This window comes from Drosophila sulfurigaster, chromosome 3 (assembly GCF_023558435.1).
Source record: "Drosophila sulfurigaster albostrigata strain 15112-1811.04 chromosome 3, ASM2355843v2, whole genome shotgun sequence".
NCBI lineage: Eukaryota > Metazoa > Arthropoda > Insecta > Diptera > Drosophilidae > Drosophila > Drosophila sulfurigaster.
The window spans coordinates 17057355-17079011 of NC_084883.1; the positions used below are offsets into that span (position 1 = coordinate 17057355).

A 21657-nucleotide genomic window follows, 5' to 3' on the forward strand; every position below is an offset into this window, starting at 1 on the left:
AGCCACATTCGCGTACACGCGTGAAATCGGTACGTGCAAAAATAAATATTTGAAGTGCAGCTAGTAACGGTCCAATGGTTAAGTGTTTACAAAATTTTAGTTGTGAATATGCTTGCAATATTTAAATGAATGTGCTAAATTTAGAAATGTTTATCAATTCATTACTTTATCTATTTCACAATAAGACTAAATATTTGACGATGCTCAGTTTGAATCATGGACTTATATAATTTATCTACTTCGTAGTAGATTACTTTCTACACTTCGCAGTCAATTGAAATTAGCTACCAATTGGCGTTGTGTGTACACAACTGTTTTACACCTTTCATAAACTTTAATAGCAACTCGCATGACTGCGCGATTGTTTTGCGCAGACGTCACTAACTATCGTTAATTATTTGGCATTTTATGAATGGGTTTTCATCACACCAAACAATGGCAACGTCACGTCAACTGCACGAAAGGAGCAGGAGTTAAGGTCAATGTGAATGGTTGTAAAAGAGAAGGTCAGTGGCAGCGCAGTCAGCCCTCCTACACACACACACACACACACATGCACGCACACGTAGAGCAAATACTAACTCACTCACACCATGTGACTGAAACACTTATTGTCTCGCTCTCACTAACGCGTATCATTCGAAACTTTTTTAGCGCTCTCCGCAAACGCGCTTATCGAAGATTTGCTTTTGCTTTTAACGACGTCGACCACACTAAGTATAAGATGGAGAATGTGAAAGAAAATTGTGAGTGGGGCGCATTCGCAAATTTGTCATCGAGCGTCGCAGAACACACAATAAAAAACGTTGTCTATACTAGTCCGAAGAATTGCTCGGTCTCCCAAAAGTGGCCGCAAATAGAAAGTGAACAAAAAATTATGAGATAATCTAAAAAAAAAAGAATACTCGATAGAAAGGGCTACACAAAAAAATAATATAATTAGCCATGGCTACGGAAACTAGTAAAATGGTAAGTAATAATTATTCTGTCATATACAATTTTCTTGACTTCAATTTGACGACCTTGAAAATAAATTACTTATGTGTGAGTGTTGTACGTAACTATGCGCGTGTGTGTGTGTGCGTTGCGTGGGTGTGCTTCGTGTTGGGTCATTAGGCAATGACAAGCCCCTTTAAGCCAACTGATTTTGTGGTTAATATTGCAGATAGTTTCCTATAAAAGTTGGTTACGTTGTCAGTGAAAATTGAAGACTCTACAATGTAATGTAGAGTTTTTGTGTATAGATTTTTTAAAGTGAAGAGTTTGTACTACTTAAAAGTAGTACTAATGAAGTAAGCTAATGAAGCTTTCCAGTCTAATTCTAATTTTATTTCCATTTCTGTTCTATGTTCGTACATATTTATTTTCCATATCTAACTTTAGTCACTGTCGTTCTCTTCTATTCGCTTCGCTCTCGAAAAACCTCTCGATATTATCCGACATTTCTGTATTTACAATAAGGGAAACACTTCCAGCTGTATTGTTATCTGAAATTTCATGCTGAAGCACACGCGTTCAAGTTGCTTTAGCACGACGTATGATTTCATCAGTTGAATGTTCTGTTTTTGTGTTATCAGCTCTTTAGAGTGTCACTAGAGAATCCCATGACTACAAATATCATATAATTATATTATCTAATTGTAAAGAAGTGTTACGAAAAATTCACTTGATGACGTAGTATTTCGTTTCTTCCGATTTTTCGTCTCGAAGTTCAACTCTCTGCCGTTATCATGCAAAATCTGCGCGTCGTTTTTTATCTCTGCCAACCACCTGACCAAAATGAATAATTCGTAATGCCGCTTGATAAGCTCTGAGAAAATAGAATTTCTCCATAATTAACGTGCCAAGGTCTTTAAGAATAATTGATAAAAGGGCTTAAGGAATGTGGAATTTTAACGGAAAAAGTCATATAATTTGTTTTCGTGGATTCGCTTTACTACTATATAAATAAAGTGGAGATTCCTTTGAACAAAGTTGAAGCAGAAATAAAAAGTGTAAATATTTTAGCAACAATCTCAGATGATTCTACTAATTTGCTGTAATTGTTGTTAACCCCTAATTAGGGGGTGAGCACGAACTTAGATTACTGCCCCCCATTCATTTTATCAGACGTGAGTCCACATCATATACATAAATACTATATACGATATAAAGTTAATGGCAGACACCGAATAATAAAAAGAAAACAACGATAGCAATAAACACTTATAATGTGTTGTCCCTCAAGGTTGGATGGTTTACTTTGCTGTTAATTGATACAAATGAATTTAGGCATGGAACTGATAAAATGATTAATGAAATTAATTACTTCATGCGAGAACTTTCAGACAATTAATCGTTAAACGAGGAGAGATAGTAACTTGGTAACTGAAATAATTCTTTCTATGTGAATGAAGCCATTCGAACAAAGAAAAAGTAAAACAAATTTCCGAATTTTAGCTACTTATTGAGTTTTTCCAATCTATCTTTAGTTTCTCAAGCATCTTCTTTAAGTGCATATTCCATTAATACCGAAACAAACACCTGATGGAATGTACTATGTGATCCAAAATATCTGCATTATAACTCAGAGTACAACTTGTACTATTTATAGCGACTGCCTTCATTTGTATATTTTGTCTTAAAAGAAATAATCATACCTAAACGTTCTCCGTATGATCTGCCCGCTAACCTCAGCCCCTCAACCCCTTGGTCTCACGTGCCAAATGACGCACTTGTTGTATAGCATCGCCATCCAAAACAATTGACGAAAGTCCAAAATTTTTATATATAGCATATTTGTACGCAATTTTGTTTGTGAAAATCTTTTGGCTGATCTTTGTATCTGTTATCTAATGCGACATAATATTTAAAAAGTGTTTTTCTGCTACAAATTTTAAATTTGTCTTCCTCGTTTATAAAGATTTGGGCCAATCGAAATGAGTTTAGTATTGTTTACTTTGATCACAAACTAAATGCTTGTCATAAGTTAAGTTCATCTTCCGCAACTGGTTTCACTCGCAACGAGAAGAACTTCCATTAAAGCCATGTTGTTTACAGACTTTTTGCCTATAAATAGCCAAAGATTGGCGAGGCTGTTAATAGTGCTTGTTACCAATATAGAAACTTGCCGAAGGACCAGTTAAGTATCTGCTCTAAAAATACAATTGACAAGACTGTACTACAATTCTGAGGCTACCTTCAAGGTCTAAAACTAAAATTATGAAGAAAATAATGGGAGCTGTATGTGATTCATAAAAAATTTTAAAGCTAAAGTGTTCAATTTGTAAAAAAAAAAAAAAAAAGTGTAATTTTGACCTTCCCTTTAACAGAACGAATTATTTAGAATTTCTGAATAAAATGTTATCCAAATAGATAAAATAGTATTTCTGCTGCATCATGCCAAACATGAATGAATAACTTTTATTAATTCATTGATACTTTCATTCTCAATTCTAAAAGTATATAACACTGCGTAGTATAGTATACTATACTTAATTGCTTACTGAGGCGCATCAAAGTTTACGTGCATACATACTATATACATACTATACATGTATATACAATGTATCTCACAATGCGGCTGTTTTTTTGATCCCAATTAATAATTTACTTCGGAAATTTAATATGCATATAATATAGTCTGTGAGCATGATTGTGTCGCTTTCAATAATAAATACAACTCGTAGATCTCACAGCATATGAATATGTATGTTTATATTATATTTTTCCGTAGACATATTCAATTGCTTTCTTTCATCGATTGTTTGCGATAAATATTTGATATTTGTGCACAAATTGTCCTTGTCCTGTTTTTAATTGCTCCAGTGCCTGTTGTGCTATATTCAAATTGACATTGAATTCAAGTGAAAACAACAGTTGGCAACAGAATCGATTTGGAAATGCACTTAACTTTTTTCAAATGCATTCTAAGTATAAGGGCTGCGCCTAAGTGCTAGAAATTTTATAATTAATACAAGCAATTACGGTTTCTTACCATTTTTAACAAGTAATCTTCATAGTATTAACACATTAAACATCTCAAAGGTTTTAGCATTAACATTGTTCTAAACTTAATTCTTATTATGCAAGCTTTCATTAAATATGTATACATATGTATTTCAATTAAAACATTTTATTTTTGCCATTACAAGTTTAAAATTTTAAACATTTTAATTTACTGCAAACAAGCTGCCGCATAGAGACTTTTAATAAGAAGGAAGTAAAGAGTAAATAGAAAAAAGTGTTACCAAACTGTTCAATGTGTGGATTTAATGAAATTCAACCTTGCATCACCGATATATCGATAACATAAGGAGTTCAGGACGTTATTTTTAGCAACAAATACATAGGTGGGCATAAATTAAATATGAGCTGGAAGTTAAGCTTTTGCTTTATTCCACAACTAAACAACCATAAGAAGAAATTAAAACAGGAAGTAAAAAGTATTAATATTCAATATGTGGAATCTAGTTAAATGGATCATTTGCATCTCTGATTTATCGATAACATAATTGAATGCTAATTCTAATAAGAAAGTATTGGAAGAAATTAAGAGTTACCATTTTGCTGTGTCAGTTGGATGTAATTGCATATTAATCAGTTTCATATTAAATCCTCCCAGCGAAAAGGGATTTTTTTTTCGAAATGCTACTTTCAGGTTACTAAGAAATGCTTTAAATTATCTGTTTTCGTTGCAAACTTGTTGAAAAAAACAACCTGTTGCGCTTTCACTGTAATTGAGTAGCTCCTTCTCTCTGTCTCTTTCTCTGTTTAAATCTGTGGGGGAAACAACTGTTGAGGTACAGCCATCGATTGTAGAAGTCGTTACACATGTTTACAGTTACAGGCTGCTGCTGCTGACAATGCGCATTTTGGTTGACTGATAAGACATTGTTATTGCACCGACCATGCATAATCTTTATGCATACGTATCCCTGCCCAGCCCCCTCAACGCCGATCCTCCTGCTTGGATAGGTAACTGGTTGTATGTGGGGTCGGGCGGGGTCTGCAATTTGTTGCTGGGTGCAGATACTACGAGATACTACGACAACATTTCCTGCAATGCAACAAGTGTGTCTAGTAAATGCAGTTTGTCAACATTTTTCGCTGTTGTTTTGTTTTCCATTTCTGTTGTCGTCTAATCGTTTGCTTACTGGTATTTTCTGGTAACGTGTTCCAATTTATGTGCTCGATCTGTCAGCTCTTTTGCTCTAGGTGGCCTTTCTCCTTCTACCTCCTTCTACTGCTAGCGCTGTTGCTGTTGCTGCTGCTGCTGCCTTGACATGCGTATGTATGCAGTGTGTGTGTATGTGCATGCTCTCACGTTTTACCTACCTTCTCTGCCCCGCCTCCATTCATATTCCATCAACTGGCAAGTCGCGACTGAGATGCCGTTTTAGGCATTCGTGGCGTTGCCACTGTTTTGTTTGTTTGTGCCTGTTGCTATTGGGCTTCTTTGCTTGGTAGTGATGAGCGTGTGAAGGATGCAACAAGTATATTCAACTAATAAGAAACAACAACTTGAATATATTTTGCTTAAATGGGTATTTCAATTTCTGTGCAGTTGTTAATTTAGTCTGGTAAAGTTGTAAAATAAATCATTTTTTGGAAAAATCCCCACTTTGTGTGAGCCATTAATAATGCTAACAATGAAACACTTCCACTTCAATAATAATTAGCTCAATTAGCAGCTCACGCTGCCATCTCTAATTACCAATCGAATCTCTCGCTCAGACTCTCGCGCACATGGCATCCAAACTCTTTTTACATTGCATTTCCAACTATGCTCAACTTGTTGCGTCGCATAGTGGTTGCAAGCAAACTAAAGAGCTTGTCAAATTATTATTGTCATAATACTAAGGGGCTCATCTGTTTAATAAAGTCCTTTGACTATGCAATATTATATAATTGTAATATTAAAAAGTGAATACAATTTTTATAAATTTAAATATTCAAACGATTAGAATTTGTTTTTACATAATTTACAAGTTTATATTAAAATAAAGTAGTAAAAGACGATCAACATTTTGGAAACATTGAACAAAATGTAGAATTTTTTCTTTAATTCACTTTTTAATTAAATATGTTGTATTTGCCTAAATAATAGTTGCTTGCACCTCAAACTTTCGACCACTGTGCGCTGGGCACATGTATTCACTAACACAAGTGTTGCGCTGAGTTATGTATGCGTGTGTTGTTGTTGTTCTGCCGGCCAGAGGCACACAGACAGCTACGCACACAGTCACAGAATCGGACTCGAGCACTCAGTTTCATCGAACGATTTCTCGAGTTGTTTCAGTTTCAGTCAGTCGCGCATTGTAACGTATGCGAAACGGGCGTGTTCTGGTCATCGCCTAGTCCTTCGTCTACCGTTCTTCGTTGTCATTGTCGTCTCTTGGAAACCAACAAAATTGTGACCGCTGCTTCTGACACGCTGCAATTTCTCAAAAAGTAAATAACACAAACATCGTAAAATTATAAATGAAAATAAAAAACACATATGTATATAGTTCGAGATAACAGAGCACATGTGAAATCAAATAGTATAGTAATTAAAAACAAATGTACATATCTCTATATGTATATTAGGCGTATGTGTGTATTGTAACGGCGATAAAAATACCGCGCTGTGTTTATTTTCAATTTTTGGTTAGAAAAAGTGCCGCCACAACTTAAAGAACTTACTGACGTTTGCTTTTTTTGTTGTTGAATAACTGAGTGAGTGATGGAAAAATTCACCCATTATTATCCAGATCGTGTATAGTAGACGCATACATTATATACATATACGAATCGCTTCAAAGAACCCCCCAAGACCATGCTTTCTTTGTCTTTTGTATGGTAAACTGGCCAGTTTATTTTAGTGTTTCTGTTTTTTCTACTTTTGTTGCCTTGCATTTCTCCCCCCACACACGCACACGCATTCACTTCGATACTCTTCTCACTCTATATGTGTGTGAGTGAGTATGATTCTTTCTTTCTTGTGCGCTTCCTATATTATTCGATTCCATCCACCAATTCTACTCAGACGGAACCAAAGCAATAGCAGCTGCCTAGCACATTTGTTGACTTGACCGATACCATTTGCTCTGTTCCCTTCCTTAGGACTGTGACTGTGTGTGTATTTTGTAGGTGTGTGCGCCATTAAGTTTAATCACAATTTGTTTACCTGTAAACAGACAATTTACATGCTTTGTGTGGCATTTAACAGCTGTATTCTTAAGTTGAGATTGACACAGGAAAACGACTATAGCATTGACTTGAGAATTGTCAAGTCTTCTTAAGTCGCCTTGTCTCAGGTTTCAATGTTTCTCTTATTTGCCATGTTGGAAAAACAAACTTATTTTCGAGCAAAAGATTTGTGTTTGCATGATTTCTCAAACATACAATCTGATGATCTTTTAAAATCTTTTTGTTGTATAGCTATGTATAATATAACATATATTGTTCTATAGGGTCTCAAGATCACTAAACATTCAAGCAGAACAATTGTGATCATTCATATTTTGAAATATGTATGTATTCTGTTCCTTGTTATAATTGAAATTGTCGTATGAGTTTTGTGGCAATAAAGTTTCGATGAAGAGATTGCGATCAGTCATATTTTATTTCCAATTAGAACAAATACGTATGTTTTATAGAGTTTTGGGAAAATATTATTCTATATATAATTTGTTCAGAATTTCCTTTAGTAATTTTTGACTTGGTCGAACTTTTCACTTAAATTAGTCATCCATTAAGCTTATGTAATTTCCCAACTTTTCCAGGGCACGCAATTATGTCATGTTAAAAGCCCAAGAACAGAAAAAATTCCATGGCTAGATAACTTAATATTTAGCTCAAATAATTTACCATAAACCTACGTCAACTTCTTATCAATAAAATAAATTTGATGTTTAAAGATTACATTGATCATGCCATTGCATAGTATAACCATGAACTGTTCACGTATTCCCAAACATTCACTAATCACGTAAGGTATCTATGCATAACTAAGACCCTGCCTATCTAGACGTCTCATTAGAACTAAGTCTAAGTTTGTAGCATAAGAGGCACAGCTGATCAGTTGATATGTTTTGTTGAAGCAAACATTCGAAACATTGAACGCTACCTTTTATCTTTTATCTGTTATTTGTCGTCAGTTTGCATTTTGTATTTTGCTTTAGTGTGTGCATTGCATCCAAAACAGCAATTAGCAATAATACAAATGACTTCAAGATGTGTTTTGAGTTTCGAACGTGTCATTGAACTTTTCGCCTTCAGATACTGTTTTAAAGGGTCTTTTACAGGTGGTTGTTTTGATTGTTAGTCGTGCTTTGAACTGCTTGTTAACCTGTCCCCGTGCATTTCCGTAAAAGTAAAAAAGATACAATACAAAACCGAAACCCAAAACAAGTCCAGCTGTGACTTGTGTTATGTAATCCAGTTTGACATTTATTTCTTTTTTTATTGACTCACAAAAAGAAATCTAGACAGCGTGTTATCAATGCTGTGAAGCGAAAAGAATAAAACCTTATGGTTCTAGAAGCGTTGTCAACTGCATTCCCAAGGCCTTTAGAAGTCTGCTCTACTTTAGCGATAAGCAAAGACGAGAAGCTTATTTTATTCTATAAAAATATAAATAATTCATTTATTTGATAATACATTAGCATTTGTAAAGCAAGCTTTCTTTGATGTTAAGAGTTGAAAGCTCAAAATATAGTTAATTTATTCTTGAATCTATTTTCCTCAGTGAATAGTCACGGGATTATATTTTCCAAAAAACTCTGTTTAGAATTTCGCATATATTACTTCCATAGTTATTTTACATTATTTATAAAATAAAATAATATAAACTAAGAATTATTTATTTTAATATTCAGCAATTCATTTTAATAATATACAATCAACAATTGTTCAGTTCATTGATACTTGAATCTGAATGCTGTAATTCTTAATTCCCTCCTCAAAGTGGAATATCCCGGTATTCAAATATTATAATAAACAATATCTTATTCATGCAAGACAAAATTCAATAAACTTTTTGGAGTTACCTTTCCTGACCTTTCCTTTCATTCGCTGTTGTAATGTCAGTAACCGTTGCAATTATAATTAAACATGAAAAGTGCATTTATAGATTTTAATATAAATATAGAATTGCCTAGTTTAGTTACCTTTCTCTTCACTCGACGCACCTCAGCTATAGAATAAAACAGGAAATACCTCATTGATCGTTGATTCAACACAGCTGTTTAAACAGAACGCTTTATGACCAGGTAGCAAGTACCTGTAAAGCATCTCACACATTCCACAAAGAAAAATCTCGTAATGTCCAGTTTGGACTAGTTGAATTGATTAACCTTTTGTTAAACCTTTTCACTCTTATTAACTATAGTAAATGAGATGTACAAAATGGAGTGAAATGCATTTCTAACGTTTCACACAAATTGAATTAACACCTCTTTTCCTATGCGTAGGCAGATAACGTGATTTTGTTTGGCAATTGATTCACACCTGAAGTAATGAGACCGCTAATCAAATATAGTAAACAACACAACACACCTCATAGAAATTGACGTGTTTCTCTCTCTCTGCCTCTCTCTCTTTGACTGTTATAAAAACAGCTCTATATCGGGATACGATATCATTTGTTGTGTGTGGTCATTGAACGAATGGTGAACGAACATCAAGTGAATAGCCGAATATCTAGACAGATATGCGTAATTTTAGCCACAATCGTGATATGGCACAATTATAAAGATTACTCACGAGCTAATCAATATATAGTCCAAACTCGAAATATATTAAATTTCGGGGTAGTTGTAAAAGTTCTTCGAAATATTTAACTTCGCATTTTCCACTAGTTTTTTAGGTAACTTTTTAAAAATATCAAAATTTTCATAAAATTTCCCCATTTCGATAATTATTTCGATATATTATTTAAATTCAAGTTTCCACTTGAAAACACTTTACATCACACTCGACATCATCAAAAGTTTGATTGATTATTATTATTCTATTTTGCTCAACACCTGATCACAATATTATTATGCAAATGATTTCACAGTTTCCACAGAAATTGAAACTGACTATGTAAATTTCAAGTTCATTCACATGACATGTTAATTGGCACAATTATTTAGTAGCAATTTTTATTTTTGTTCTATTCTATGCCATATATGTCAGCTTCAATATCCGAGTAGTTTTTGTACTCACATTTGTACGTTTTGTGTCACAGGGTTAATTTTAATTTGGTATGCTAGTCACTTACTGAGGAAGCGATTATTGAAGGCAAAAGTTTGATATGATAAAATATAATTTATAATGCAAATTAATCAATGAATATCGGAGGTTATCGCCAGTTATGCTGCAAATTTATGGAAAGAATTAATTAATTATTTATGGTACATAGCAGACGGTGCAATAACCTCAGAAATTTTGTATACTCGTGATGAAATTTAATAGTTTTTTTTTGTAAATAATTACTAGTATTTCTTTTGGGAATGATATTTCTATTCTCATTTATTATTTTGTTTACATTCTTTTGTTTAGAGTCTGGCCTGAAGTTTAGTCGTAAATAAAAGTAATATTGATTTTATAATGTTGTTTCTTTCATTTCTACTAAATAAATCTATAAAGTAAAGTAAAGTGTGTAGAGTAAGTCGACTGGCATTTTATAATATATTTATTTTTGCACCTAATTCTTATTGGGCTTGTCACGATATAGAAGGTGCATGATCGATAATTCAAACTGCAAATATTTATTCCACAATAGATCAGCTGCAGAAAAACAAGTTAACACGAGCTAAATTCTTGTGATTCGATTTGATTATAAATGCTTATAGCTATTAATACATTATTAAACAATAGGTTCTCGTTGCTCAGTTCCAATTTCAATTCCAATTTCAGTTTCGATTTCAGTTCCATTGTGAGGAACTTGTTGCCAAGTGCGTTCACCACAATTGCAATTTCCATATGAAATTTATGCGGCTTGCCGACTGCCGATGTCATAAAGGTGACTTTTCAGTTCAAGTCGTTAGACCTGTCAAGTTAATGAGCTCACCGAGCATACCTGTACTTCATCCATACTATGAGTACAGTCTCTAGCCTTTCAATTTTCATTCGGATTTGTCTTTCCCATTTCACTTTAGCATTTATTGTTAGTGAGTTTCGTGTACTTTGACTTTATTAATTGACATTTGTAGCGCCTAAAAAGAACGAGCAACCAACAAATACAGATTAAATGTGTATTAAGGGGGTAAAGTGCGAAGCTTGCTTAGCTTTTTTTAGAGTCAAGTATATAGGCAACATCAACATTTCGAGTGGGTTTCGCAACACAATTGCTTATCAATGTGTAGCAGCTAATGAGATGTTTAGCTAAATACCCTGTAAAACCGCCAATAATTGTGGTGAGTAGATTTGCTTAAGCAGGAATAGTTTATTGTTGAAAGTGTAGTTAAACTTGAAATATGATCATGTAAATATTAATTATCTTTATTGTCTTGAAGTGTTTCTGCTTGCGGCTTTCTTTATTATTATTTATGTTAGTTGAAACAACAACTGCATAATTTCCTTAGTTTTCTTATCGACAATTCTTATATACGGATTTTCAGTTTGCCAATAAATGTGCAATAATTGTCGGTAAATTGTTTATAATACGTTATATACAGACATTTTATTGGGGTTATTTATCTCGCCATATTTTGGCAACTTATTCGAATGTATTCTGAAATACCAAAATTATTACAAGCGAGCTGACCTTATAAATATGAAGATTGTATATTGTAAACAATTATGTAAAGTGAAAGTAACTACTTACAAGGGTCAGACAAATTTTAATCAACAAAAAACTGGTTGTAAAAGGGGATTTTCAAACAAGATAAATTCGCTAAAGTGTAAAGAAATATATAAATTACAAATTTGTGGTATTTTTTTGTAATTAAAAAGTTGTAACTCAGGGATTTCAAAAGTGTAATTTTAAAGTAAAAAAAAGCACTTATGAAATGTTGAGATATTATCCAAGGGAATTCCCTGATATAAACAGCACCAAAGAATTTACTGAAACCAGAGAGAGAGAGAGAGAGAGAGAGGAGAGAAAGAAAAAGAGAAGAATAATAAGTTGTTTTAGAAATTACTCGCAATGAAGATTAAGTATAAAATATATATTTACATATCCAGTAGCTAAATAAATAAAGCACAAAATAATGCTGAATATTTGGAATCTATTTTTAAATTACAATTAGTGATTAATGTTCAAAACAAGTTAAATATCTCCGTCTAGAGAATCGCTGTTTTAATTAATCTTGAAATTAACAATTTATGCAGTCCAAGCTGGAAAAGTACTGAATTCAGAAGTTGTGTAGCTATTAAAGGAGTCTTTAATATTCGTAAAATAAACTTCTCTGTGCTGTCTGGGAACAAGTCTTAAGACACTTTATGCTTTTAATGACTTGTTCCCAAGTCTTAAACTAAACTTGATGCTGTCTTAAGACTTGTTTTCCATATAGCGCTTCTTTATTGGCGAGACAGTTCATAATTTCCCACTTATTGCAACTTTGTGTCACATTTGTCCCACTTATGCGAATTGAAAGTCTTTAATGTGCTTTACAGCTGAGTCAAAAGCCAATAAGTGATTACAATTCGTGCTGTAAATTCTGCTTATGGCCAGTTGCGTTTAGCTTCAAACCAGTTTAAAGCTGTCAACTTTGGTTAAACGCACCCCAAAAACAAATACACTAAATAAACACATTAATTCCCCGCATTAATCTTGGCTAATTTATTAATATTTCAGAACGTGATCCAAGTTGAGGGTTATTTGCGTTTCATGACAAACTTTGCCTCGCTTTGTTTTTTGTTGTAACTTGAATGTGTTCCGCGGCCCCATTAAATCAATTAACTTGTAAACACTTCACTTATCGAAACTTGGTGACAATCGCAACTATTTCATCTGCAAACTACAAACAAAAAAGAAAAACAATACCTAACATTGGTATTTCCCTTTTTATACCCGCTACCCATAGGGTAGAAGGGTATTATAACTTTGTGCCGGCAGGAAATGTATGTAACAGGCAGAAGGAGGCATCTCCGACCCTATAAAGTATATATATTCTTGATCAGCGTCAACAGCCGAGACGATCTAGCCATGTCCGTCTGTCCGTCTGTGTGTCTGTCCGTCTGTCCGTCTGTGTGTCCGTCTGTCTGTCCGTATGAACACCTAGATCTCAGAGACTATAAGAGATAGAGCTATAATTTTTTTTCGACAGTATTTGTTATGTTTGCACGCAGATCAAGTTTGTTTCAAATTTTTGCCACGCCCACTTCCGCCCCCGCAAACCAAAAAAATCGAAAAACAAGCGTAAATTTAAAGCTAGAGCTGTGAATTTTGGTATATAGTATAATTACTATAGTAGTTATGATTCCTGAAAATTTGGTTGCGATCAGATAAAAATTGTGGAAGTTATTAAAGAAATACTTTTGTATGGGCAAAAACGCCTACTTACTAGGGATCTGAGTTGCTTTGGCCGACAATCTGGTACATTGTGCCGTCTATGGTATATTTTGAATGGTGTGCTGTATCGGTATACCAAACATACCATTTGGTATATTTTTAGTATTTTTTTTAGTATTTTCGGTATATTTTGAAAATAATACCACAATATTTTGCCCTTATTAAAAATGGGTAGCGGGTATCTCACAGTCGAGCACACTCGACTGTAACTTTCTTACTTGTTTTCAATTGTTTTATTCACTTCAATTAACCGAAATCACTCTCTAGGAATGCGATGTAATTATATTGTATATAACTTTGATTACTAACTAACAAGTGAGTAGGTTGGGAGTGAAGTGTATTATTAGATTCTGCTTTATGATTGACGTCTCGAGCAACAGCTCAATAGATCTCGTCAAACGTCACGGCAAACAATAACAAAGACTATACTTAAATTTGTCATATTTTTAGAATATAAAAGCAAGCTTGTAATTTGGCTAATCAGCTACAATATGAGTATGAATTTGTTTATACAAATGCATAATATATATGTGTAGATTTATTATTAATTAAAATTCAGTGGATTCCATTTGAGTTTTGTATAGAATAAATATACTTATATGTATATGTATAATATAAATACAACTCAAAAGTGTGGAAAATTTTTAAAGATTTAATCATATGCTTGACGTTTTCATTGCTTTTATTCTACATTATATGAAGATTTCTGAACCGAATAAAAGTTATATACTATACATTTTTCATCAATTATTTTCTGCTGAGAACTACAAAATATATAAATGATGTATTACTTCAGCTTTTTCTTTAAAAATTTTGTATAAAATACTTTTTTTAAGATATTTTTATATAAATGAAAAAAATATTATATATTTTTTTGGAAATCTTTTTTTTGCTCTCGGTTTAAATATCATAATTTTGAAGCTGGAATATTTCGAATATATTTCAATATACCATATATCTCCTTCGTTATATTATCTTTTAAGTATTTTGCGGTATATTACTCGGTATATTTTATTAATATTACCGCACTTATCGAGTATCTTACGGTCGATCAAACTGTAGTTTTCTTACTTGTTTTAATTAATATATTTGTAACAAGAACATTGAAACAAAATATTCAAGTTTTTGTCAAATTTGTAATTAATATATAGATATTATATGAATAATCAATTCTAATTTAATGGACTTCCTCTATAAGCGACAGATTTCATACGCTTTATGCTCTTAACTTGTGTGCAAATATTTACCTCATAGAGATAGTCGATGAGTATCTATCGACAAGCTTGTATAGTAACGTTCTTTTGTACATATTGAATTTTGATTGATAGTCAGGGTGCATTTTGACGTAGGTCCCTTCAACAGTCAATTGATAGTAAATAACATCTAAAATATACTAAATAGATGCTCAACTTTATCAACTTGTGCGGTTTCCCTGCGCTCTATCTCATGCTCTTGTCTATCAATTTTGTAATCAATCAAGCACACACTCAAGAACATAAGAATGAACTAACACATCGATGTTGTAATAATATTATATTATACTCTTAGAGAGTGACTTACAAAATGCGGTCACACTTCAAATTCGATTGTGCCCCTCATTGGACATTCGCGCGTGCTGGAATTTGTTTTTTTTTCTGTTTGTTTTTTAATTATATTTTCAATTATAACAAATGACTTTTGACACAAGGCACTGTTTGAACATTTTGCACGCGCCTCACAAACACAGATATGTCGCTATATAGTCATATATAGTATAGTGTTGGTAGAAACAGCTCATAAGCTCAGCTGCCGTATTATATATATTATGAAGCACATGTAATAATGAAATGTCCCACTGTTCAGAATAACGAGTATTTACTGAATAAAAAAAAAACAAAACGGATGACGATGTATTGCCCTCTAAACTAGTCTCGAAGAGGCACGTCTAGGCTTCCCTGACCTTACATAACTCAAATAACTTGGCGAATTATTATGCAATCTTCTTGAAATTTTCTACGCAGGCCACAAAAGTCATAAAGTAAATACAGACTTTATTTATTACAGGGTATGTTTAACAAATGGTAGACTAAACAATATCTGATACTTGATTCACGTTCTAAATTGCACGACGTTTCTAGTGTGAAAATTAAATGCAAATTTTGTCGCCTATAGATTAAGTTACGGTTCTGTGAGCACACTACAACTACAATAACAACTTATACAAAACAATTACATTGTAAACAATAAACAAAAAATAAGTCGGAAAAAAGTGCCGACATTAAAACAATAAACAATTGTTCGAAAATTGTGCTAAACTGAGCATTATTAAGTTCATAAAGAGTTGATTAAAGTAAATTACAAATAGGTAAAAAAGAGAGCTGGAGATTGTTGTCTGATTTAGTCGGAATTATTTGCAATAGATGCGATAATTTAATTGGACTTTGAGTGGCAACTGAGCTTGATTAAGATCTTGGGAAAATTAATAAAAACTTATTTCCGAGCTACTTTTTTGATTACCGCACTGATAAGCTTCGTTTGTAATAAATTTAGCTAAGAATTCAATTTGAAAATAACGAAAAAAAACATCTGTTTTTAATCATATAACTAATGATGCACCAATTCATAATAATTAAATTTGAATTCATTAAAGTGATGCAGCTATTTAGAATAATTACATTTTTGCCATTGGCAGTCTAGCATTCAGAAAAAATAATTAAATTTTTATGAAAGTTCTACAAACGTCTGCAACATGTGTAATAGTGTAAACAACGCTATTGTTTTTAATTATTTTGCCCTTGTTTTTTAATTTACTAAAGTGTTCGAAGTGCTAAAGTTGTCGCTCCTCTGGCTGTCGCGTTTTCCTCTCTAGATGATTCATATGTCGGTAGTTTTCAATCTGTTGGTACTTTGTGAGCTTTAAAAACTCATCGAAATGATGCGCTCTCTCTTTCTCCCCTCTCTCTACTTACTATCTTTCACTTACAGTCAACGTTCTACGCATATTGCATGTGGCACGCTATTGTTTCAATTTCAACGCCTTTTTTCACTCTCCCTTTTGCTGCAGACAGTGTATATATAGTATTTTGGTTTTTATAGTATTGACATTGACATTGGCGCCGTTTGCTATAGTCCACCGGACTATAATTAGTGGGTGTCGTTTTGTATCTTTGGGCGACTAAGCTAAATATACACATTCTATCTGATGGATACAATTGGTGTAAAAGCCAATGACAACGCACACGTGTAAGCTTACAAAAAGCCGCCAATTCTTTTCATTATTTATGACTGTCTCTCTAACCCATTGATTGATTGTGTGCGATAGCAATAAACTGGACGTGCCTCCCGACTTCGATGGCAATAAACTTAGGGCTAAATATATACAAACTATCTATCTATATATATGTTATATATTGTATGTATAGGAAAATAAAAAAGATTTGTTTTGTGTGGTATTTTGCTTGGAGAATTCGCACAGTGATTACCTAACTATCGGCGACGGCCCGATGACGTCTGTCCATACATCGTATGGAGGCCAACGACGTCGTCATGAATATGCTCTTATGAAATATTTATATACCCACATATAGAACTTAACTGAACGCACCGAACACTGAAATTGTTATGAACAAATTCTTTAGAACACACACACAAATATGCAAAGTTTACATTTCATTAAATGTCGCCTGCGCAAAAAATTTGCAAAGGAATTGCTGAATGCGCCTACAGATTGTTTTGATTATATACCCTGTAAATTATGAAAGAAACTGTTGTTTATAGTTATAGTATGATATAGTTATCTTAATATCTAATTCAAAAAATTTGTATTTACTTTTAAATACATTTTCCTCATCTCCACTTCTTAACAATTCTAGTTTTATATCGTTTGTTAAAAAGCTTACAGGGTATAAAACTTAAAGCCTTCTCCTATAATCCCCTTTTTATTTTTTTTTTATTATTTTGTGTTGACGTGTATACACCAATTTATGTGTCAATTTGCTTGATTTTCAATTGGTTTTGAGCCCATTTTCGCTCTCGCGCTCAACAATATTGATGAATGTGTTTTTAACGAACTGTAAACGATTATAATAGAACCATTTGAACAGAAATTGAGAACATGGCAACAAACAATAAAGCAACAAGTGGAAGAATACTGATGGAGGCTCGTTCAAATAAAACCTGTCGAATATATTTTATCAATTTATTAATTTGTTTTCTTTTTTCTTTTTTTGCTTTATTACAGATTTACCCCGATATCAAAATGGAAGTGTAAGTATATTTATAAATTTATTTGAATGTTATTTTGATATGCATTTGGAAATTTCAAAACTCAAAAATCTTAAAAACTAAAACTATATTAATATACCAAATGTAGCCTATGGTATAATTTAGAATTTTTGTGGTGTATTTTGGGTATAATCATATAATCTGGTTATATTTCAAACGAGTAGCACAGTTGGGCACTCTCGACTTTCTTTCTAAATTGTTTTTTTTTATTTTAAATATTATTTAAAATTGTTTTTAAATACGATATATATTTCTATTTATGTATTTCTAAAAGTACTATTTCCTATCACTATAATCTTACAATTTAAAATTAAAATTTTAATATAAATTAAACATTTTCTTTAATTTTTTCAGTGAAGTGGCCGATCCCGTGGAGCCGGAGGTCAAATGCAGCTCGTTCTTTGCCAATCACTGGAAGGGCTTGGTTGTCTTCCTCATGCCCATCATCTGCCTTCCTGTAATGCTAAACAACGAAGGATTGGTAAGTTTAACTGCAAAAGCAACAATTTATCAAATGTTTCCATACGTATTAATGTATATCTGTTACCCTTAGGCATATCGCTGCATGTACGTTCTGCTGATTATGGCCGTCTTTTGGGTCACCGAAGCGTTGCCGCTTTATGTCACCTCCATGATACCTATAATAGCATTTCCTACGTTGGGTATAATGGTAAGTTAATTGCATTCTAAATTCTCATGACAATTACTTAATAAATGTTCAACATTTTTCAGGACTCTGAAGCGACTTGCATGACTTATTTCAAAGATACGCTGGTGATGTTTATGGGCGGCATTATGGTTGCACTCGCTGTCGAATACAGCGGTCTCCATAAGCGTCTGGCCCTCAGAGTCATCCAAATGGTGGGCTGCAGTCCCAGAAGGTAAGCAGTCAACAATTTCCATTCTTAAAAGATTTGATTATAATATGTAGTACATTTCAGATTACATTTTGGCTTGATTATGGTGACCATGTTCATCTCTATGTGGATCTCTAATGCTGCCTGCACAGCCATGATGTGTCCTATTATTCAAGCTGTGCTCGAGGAACTGCAAGCGGTGAGATAGCCTTTGATATATATATATATGTGGATAATGTGGATAAAAGTACAGTTTCATTAGCTTAAATAATACTGCTTCCTGCTGTCGACCGATTTCGTTAATTAGTCTTAACGACTGTTGCCGCTACTTTTTTACTTTTAACGACTGCTGTTTTACTTCTTACTACCGATAATCTACAACTCACGACTAATGTTACCGATAGCTTAGCGATTGGCTCTATCGACTAGCCTCCACTTTTGTTACATTTATAGTACGGCATCGGTTATAAATTTTGTCAGCTAAACAAATTCATTAAATACAAGTACTTTACATTGATTTAATGAACAATTAGACGAAATTTAGATTGTTTCATATGGTCTGCTGTGTTCTATCTAACATTCAATGTTATTTTCATTCACCTAAATAAATTAGAAATATGTTAGATCGAAAGTCCGATTTATTCATAACTTATTCTTAACATATTTGTATGTGTCCGAGAATCTTTGTTACATCGACTTTTTGTCTCTATATCTTTAAACTAGCATCAATTTATTTATTATTTATTTTTCAAATTGCAGCAAGGCGTCTGCAAAATTTACCATGAGCCTGAGTATCAAATGGTTGGCGGCACGAACAAAAAGAAGAATGAAGATGAGTAAGTTAGCTACTATATTAATTTGGAACAAGTTGTTTAAACACATTTTCTGCTTTACAGATTGCCTTACCCAACCAAAGTCACACAGTGCTACTATCTGGGCATTGCCTATGCCTCGTCTCTTGGCGGCTGCGGCACCATCATAGGCACAGCGACAAATCTTACCTTCAAGGGCCTCTACGATGGCGCGTTCAAGGATGCCACTGAGAAGTTGGATTTCCCCACCTTTATGTTCTATTCGGTGCCCTCGATGTTGGTCTATACTCTGTTGACATATGTGTTCCTGCAATGGCATTTCATGGGTCTGTGGCGCCCGAAAAGTAAGGAAGCCCAAGAGGTTCAAGTGGGCAATGACAATGCGCATGTGGCCAAGAAGGTTATCGATCAGCGCTACCAGGAGCTGGGACCCATAAGCATGCACGAGATTCAAGTGATGATCCTATTTATCATCATGGTGCTCATGTACTTTACACGCCAGCCGGGTATTTTCCCAGGATGGGCTGATTATTTGAATGCCAAGTGAGTCAAAATTAAAGTTAAATCTTTTCGATTTGCGAATACTATTTTGTGATTCATATTGTAGGGTCATTAAGAATTCGATGCCAACAATCTTTGTGGTCATTATGTGCTTCGTGTTGCCCGCTAATTATGCATTCGTGCGATACTGTTTAGCCAATGGAACTCCACCCCAGGGACCAACTCCTTCGCTCATCACCTGGAAGTTCATACAGACGCGTGTGCCATGGGGTCTGATCTTTTTGCTTGGCGGTGGCTTTGCTCTGGCTGCAGGCAGCAAGGCAAGTGGCATGGCCTCCTTGATTGGTCAATCGATGAGCGGTCTTAAGGTGTTGCCCCACTCGTTGCTGTTGCTTGTGGTTATTCTAGTTGCCGTATTCATGACTGCCTTCAGCTCCAATGTGGCTGTGGCCAATATTCTGATTCCTGTGCTCAACGAAATGGTATGGATATTAAGCTTTAATTCCCATTTAAATATATACTAACTTTATGCATTTTATTTGCTGTAGTCATTGGCGTTGAAAATACATCCGCTGTACTTGGTATTCCCAGCTGGCTTGGCCTGCAGCATGGCATTCCATTTGCCGGTGAGCACGCCGCCAAATGCTCTCGTTGCTGGCTATGCGCATATACGTAGCAAGGATATGGCTATTGCCGGCATTGGACCGACAATTATTACCATCATTGTGCTCTTCGTTTTCTGTCAAACTTGGGCCTTGGTCGTCTATCCCAATCTGAACACGTTCCCTGAATGGGCGCAAATAGCCGCCGAAGTTGCAGCAAATCTCACGGAACAGTTGAAGAACAATAGCACACGGGCTGCCGTCAATGCCGCACAGCAGGCGCTTGGCAATTTCACTGCTAATGCAACAACAATCTAATTAATTAGTTAGTTGTCTAGTCTAAAATAAAACAACACAGCAGCGTGAGGGAACTGTACAAAGAGAAACATGAACTAGGAAAAAAACGTGCCTTTGCTGATATGTTTATTAGGTCTACTACACGGGACGCTAGTTATTATTATTAAGAGTTGATAAACAGAAGGAACCACCACAAAAAGTTCGAAAGTTTTTAAACGAATTTAGCAAAAGTCAACGCAGAATAATTCTTTAACTAAACCCCTCTAACGATGACTGACACACTTAGTGAGTGACTACTGTGAACAGTTTACAATTGATATAGCGACTTGTGTATAGATTATGTCAAAGTTAACACTAATTAGGAAATGGGGCGTCCTTCTAGCAGCCAAACGCATTTACTATCAGCCTTTAAATTTAAAACAAAATACAATACATTTAAATAGTTCTGAAACACAAAACTCAGCTAAATACATACATAATGAACAATGTTACTTAAATGCTGCATTTAGAGTAATAATCAAAAGTTATATATATAAAATGTTATAAAACAAAACAAACAGGCATTGAAATGTGTTTTCTATACTCTCTTCTTTGATATACCATCAACTAGACTGACATGTGTTTGTATTTCTTTTTATATTTTTATTTTTCAACTTGTTAAATGTAAAACAAAAGAAAACTTGTAAAAAAAAAACAGAAAACAGAAAAAATCAAATTGAAAACAATTACAATTACTCAATATTTAAATGCATACCGAAATGAGCACAAAAATTGCATTAGTTTTAAGCCTAAATGATAATGTGTAAATTTGCGAACGATTTATGTTTTATATAGTTGTAAAAATTAAATAAAAATAA

The 21657-nt window shown here is 33.8% G+C and overlaps 1 protein-coding gene and 2 long non-coding RNA genes across 4 annotated transcripts; 1 reads left to right on the plus strand and 2 right to left on the minus strand.

Annotated features, from left to right (window-relative positions):
- The first annotated feature begins 785 nt into the window (after positions 1-785).
- LOC133841391 (protein I'm not dead yet) lies at positions 786-21225 on the plus strand. 2 transcript variants are annotated; one of them, XM_062273821.1, is made up of 10 exons: positions 786-969; positions 17688-17713; positions 18086-18212; positions 18285-18401; positions 18464-18612; positions 18673-18787; positions 19348-19424; positions 19485-19943; positions 20008-20383; positions 20450-21225. In XM_062273821.1, exons 1-10 carry the CDS (start codon positions 946-948, stop codon positions 20819-20821), a joined length of 1842 nt encoding a protein of 613 aa, XP_062129805.1. In that variant the 5' UTR covers positions 786-945; the 3' UTR covers positions 20822-21225. The 2 variants fall into 2 exon arrangements, with proteins under 2 accessions (XP_062129805.1, XP_062129806.1); XM_062273822.1 differs by lacking the exon at positions 786-969 and adding an exon at positions 6277-6432.
- On the minus strand, positions 1316-3202 carry LOC133841398 (uncharacterized). The gene is made up of 3 exons (XR_009894295.1): positions 2640-3202; positions 1667-1810; positions 1316-1608 (listed from the first exon to the last, which is right to left on the minus strand). It is a non-coding gene; the product is annotated as an uncharacterized LOC133841398 (long non-coding RNA).
- LOC133841397 (uncharacterized) lies at positions 10596-15186 on the minus strand. The gene is made up of 3 exons (XR_009894294.1): positions 15029-15186; positions 14716-14861; positions 10596-11168 (listed from the first exon to the last, which is right to left on the minus strand). It is a non-coding gene; the product is annotated as an uncharacterized LOC133841397 (long non-coding RNA).
- Positions 21226-21657: the final 432 nt, after the last annotated feature.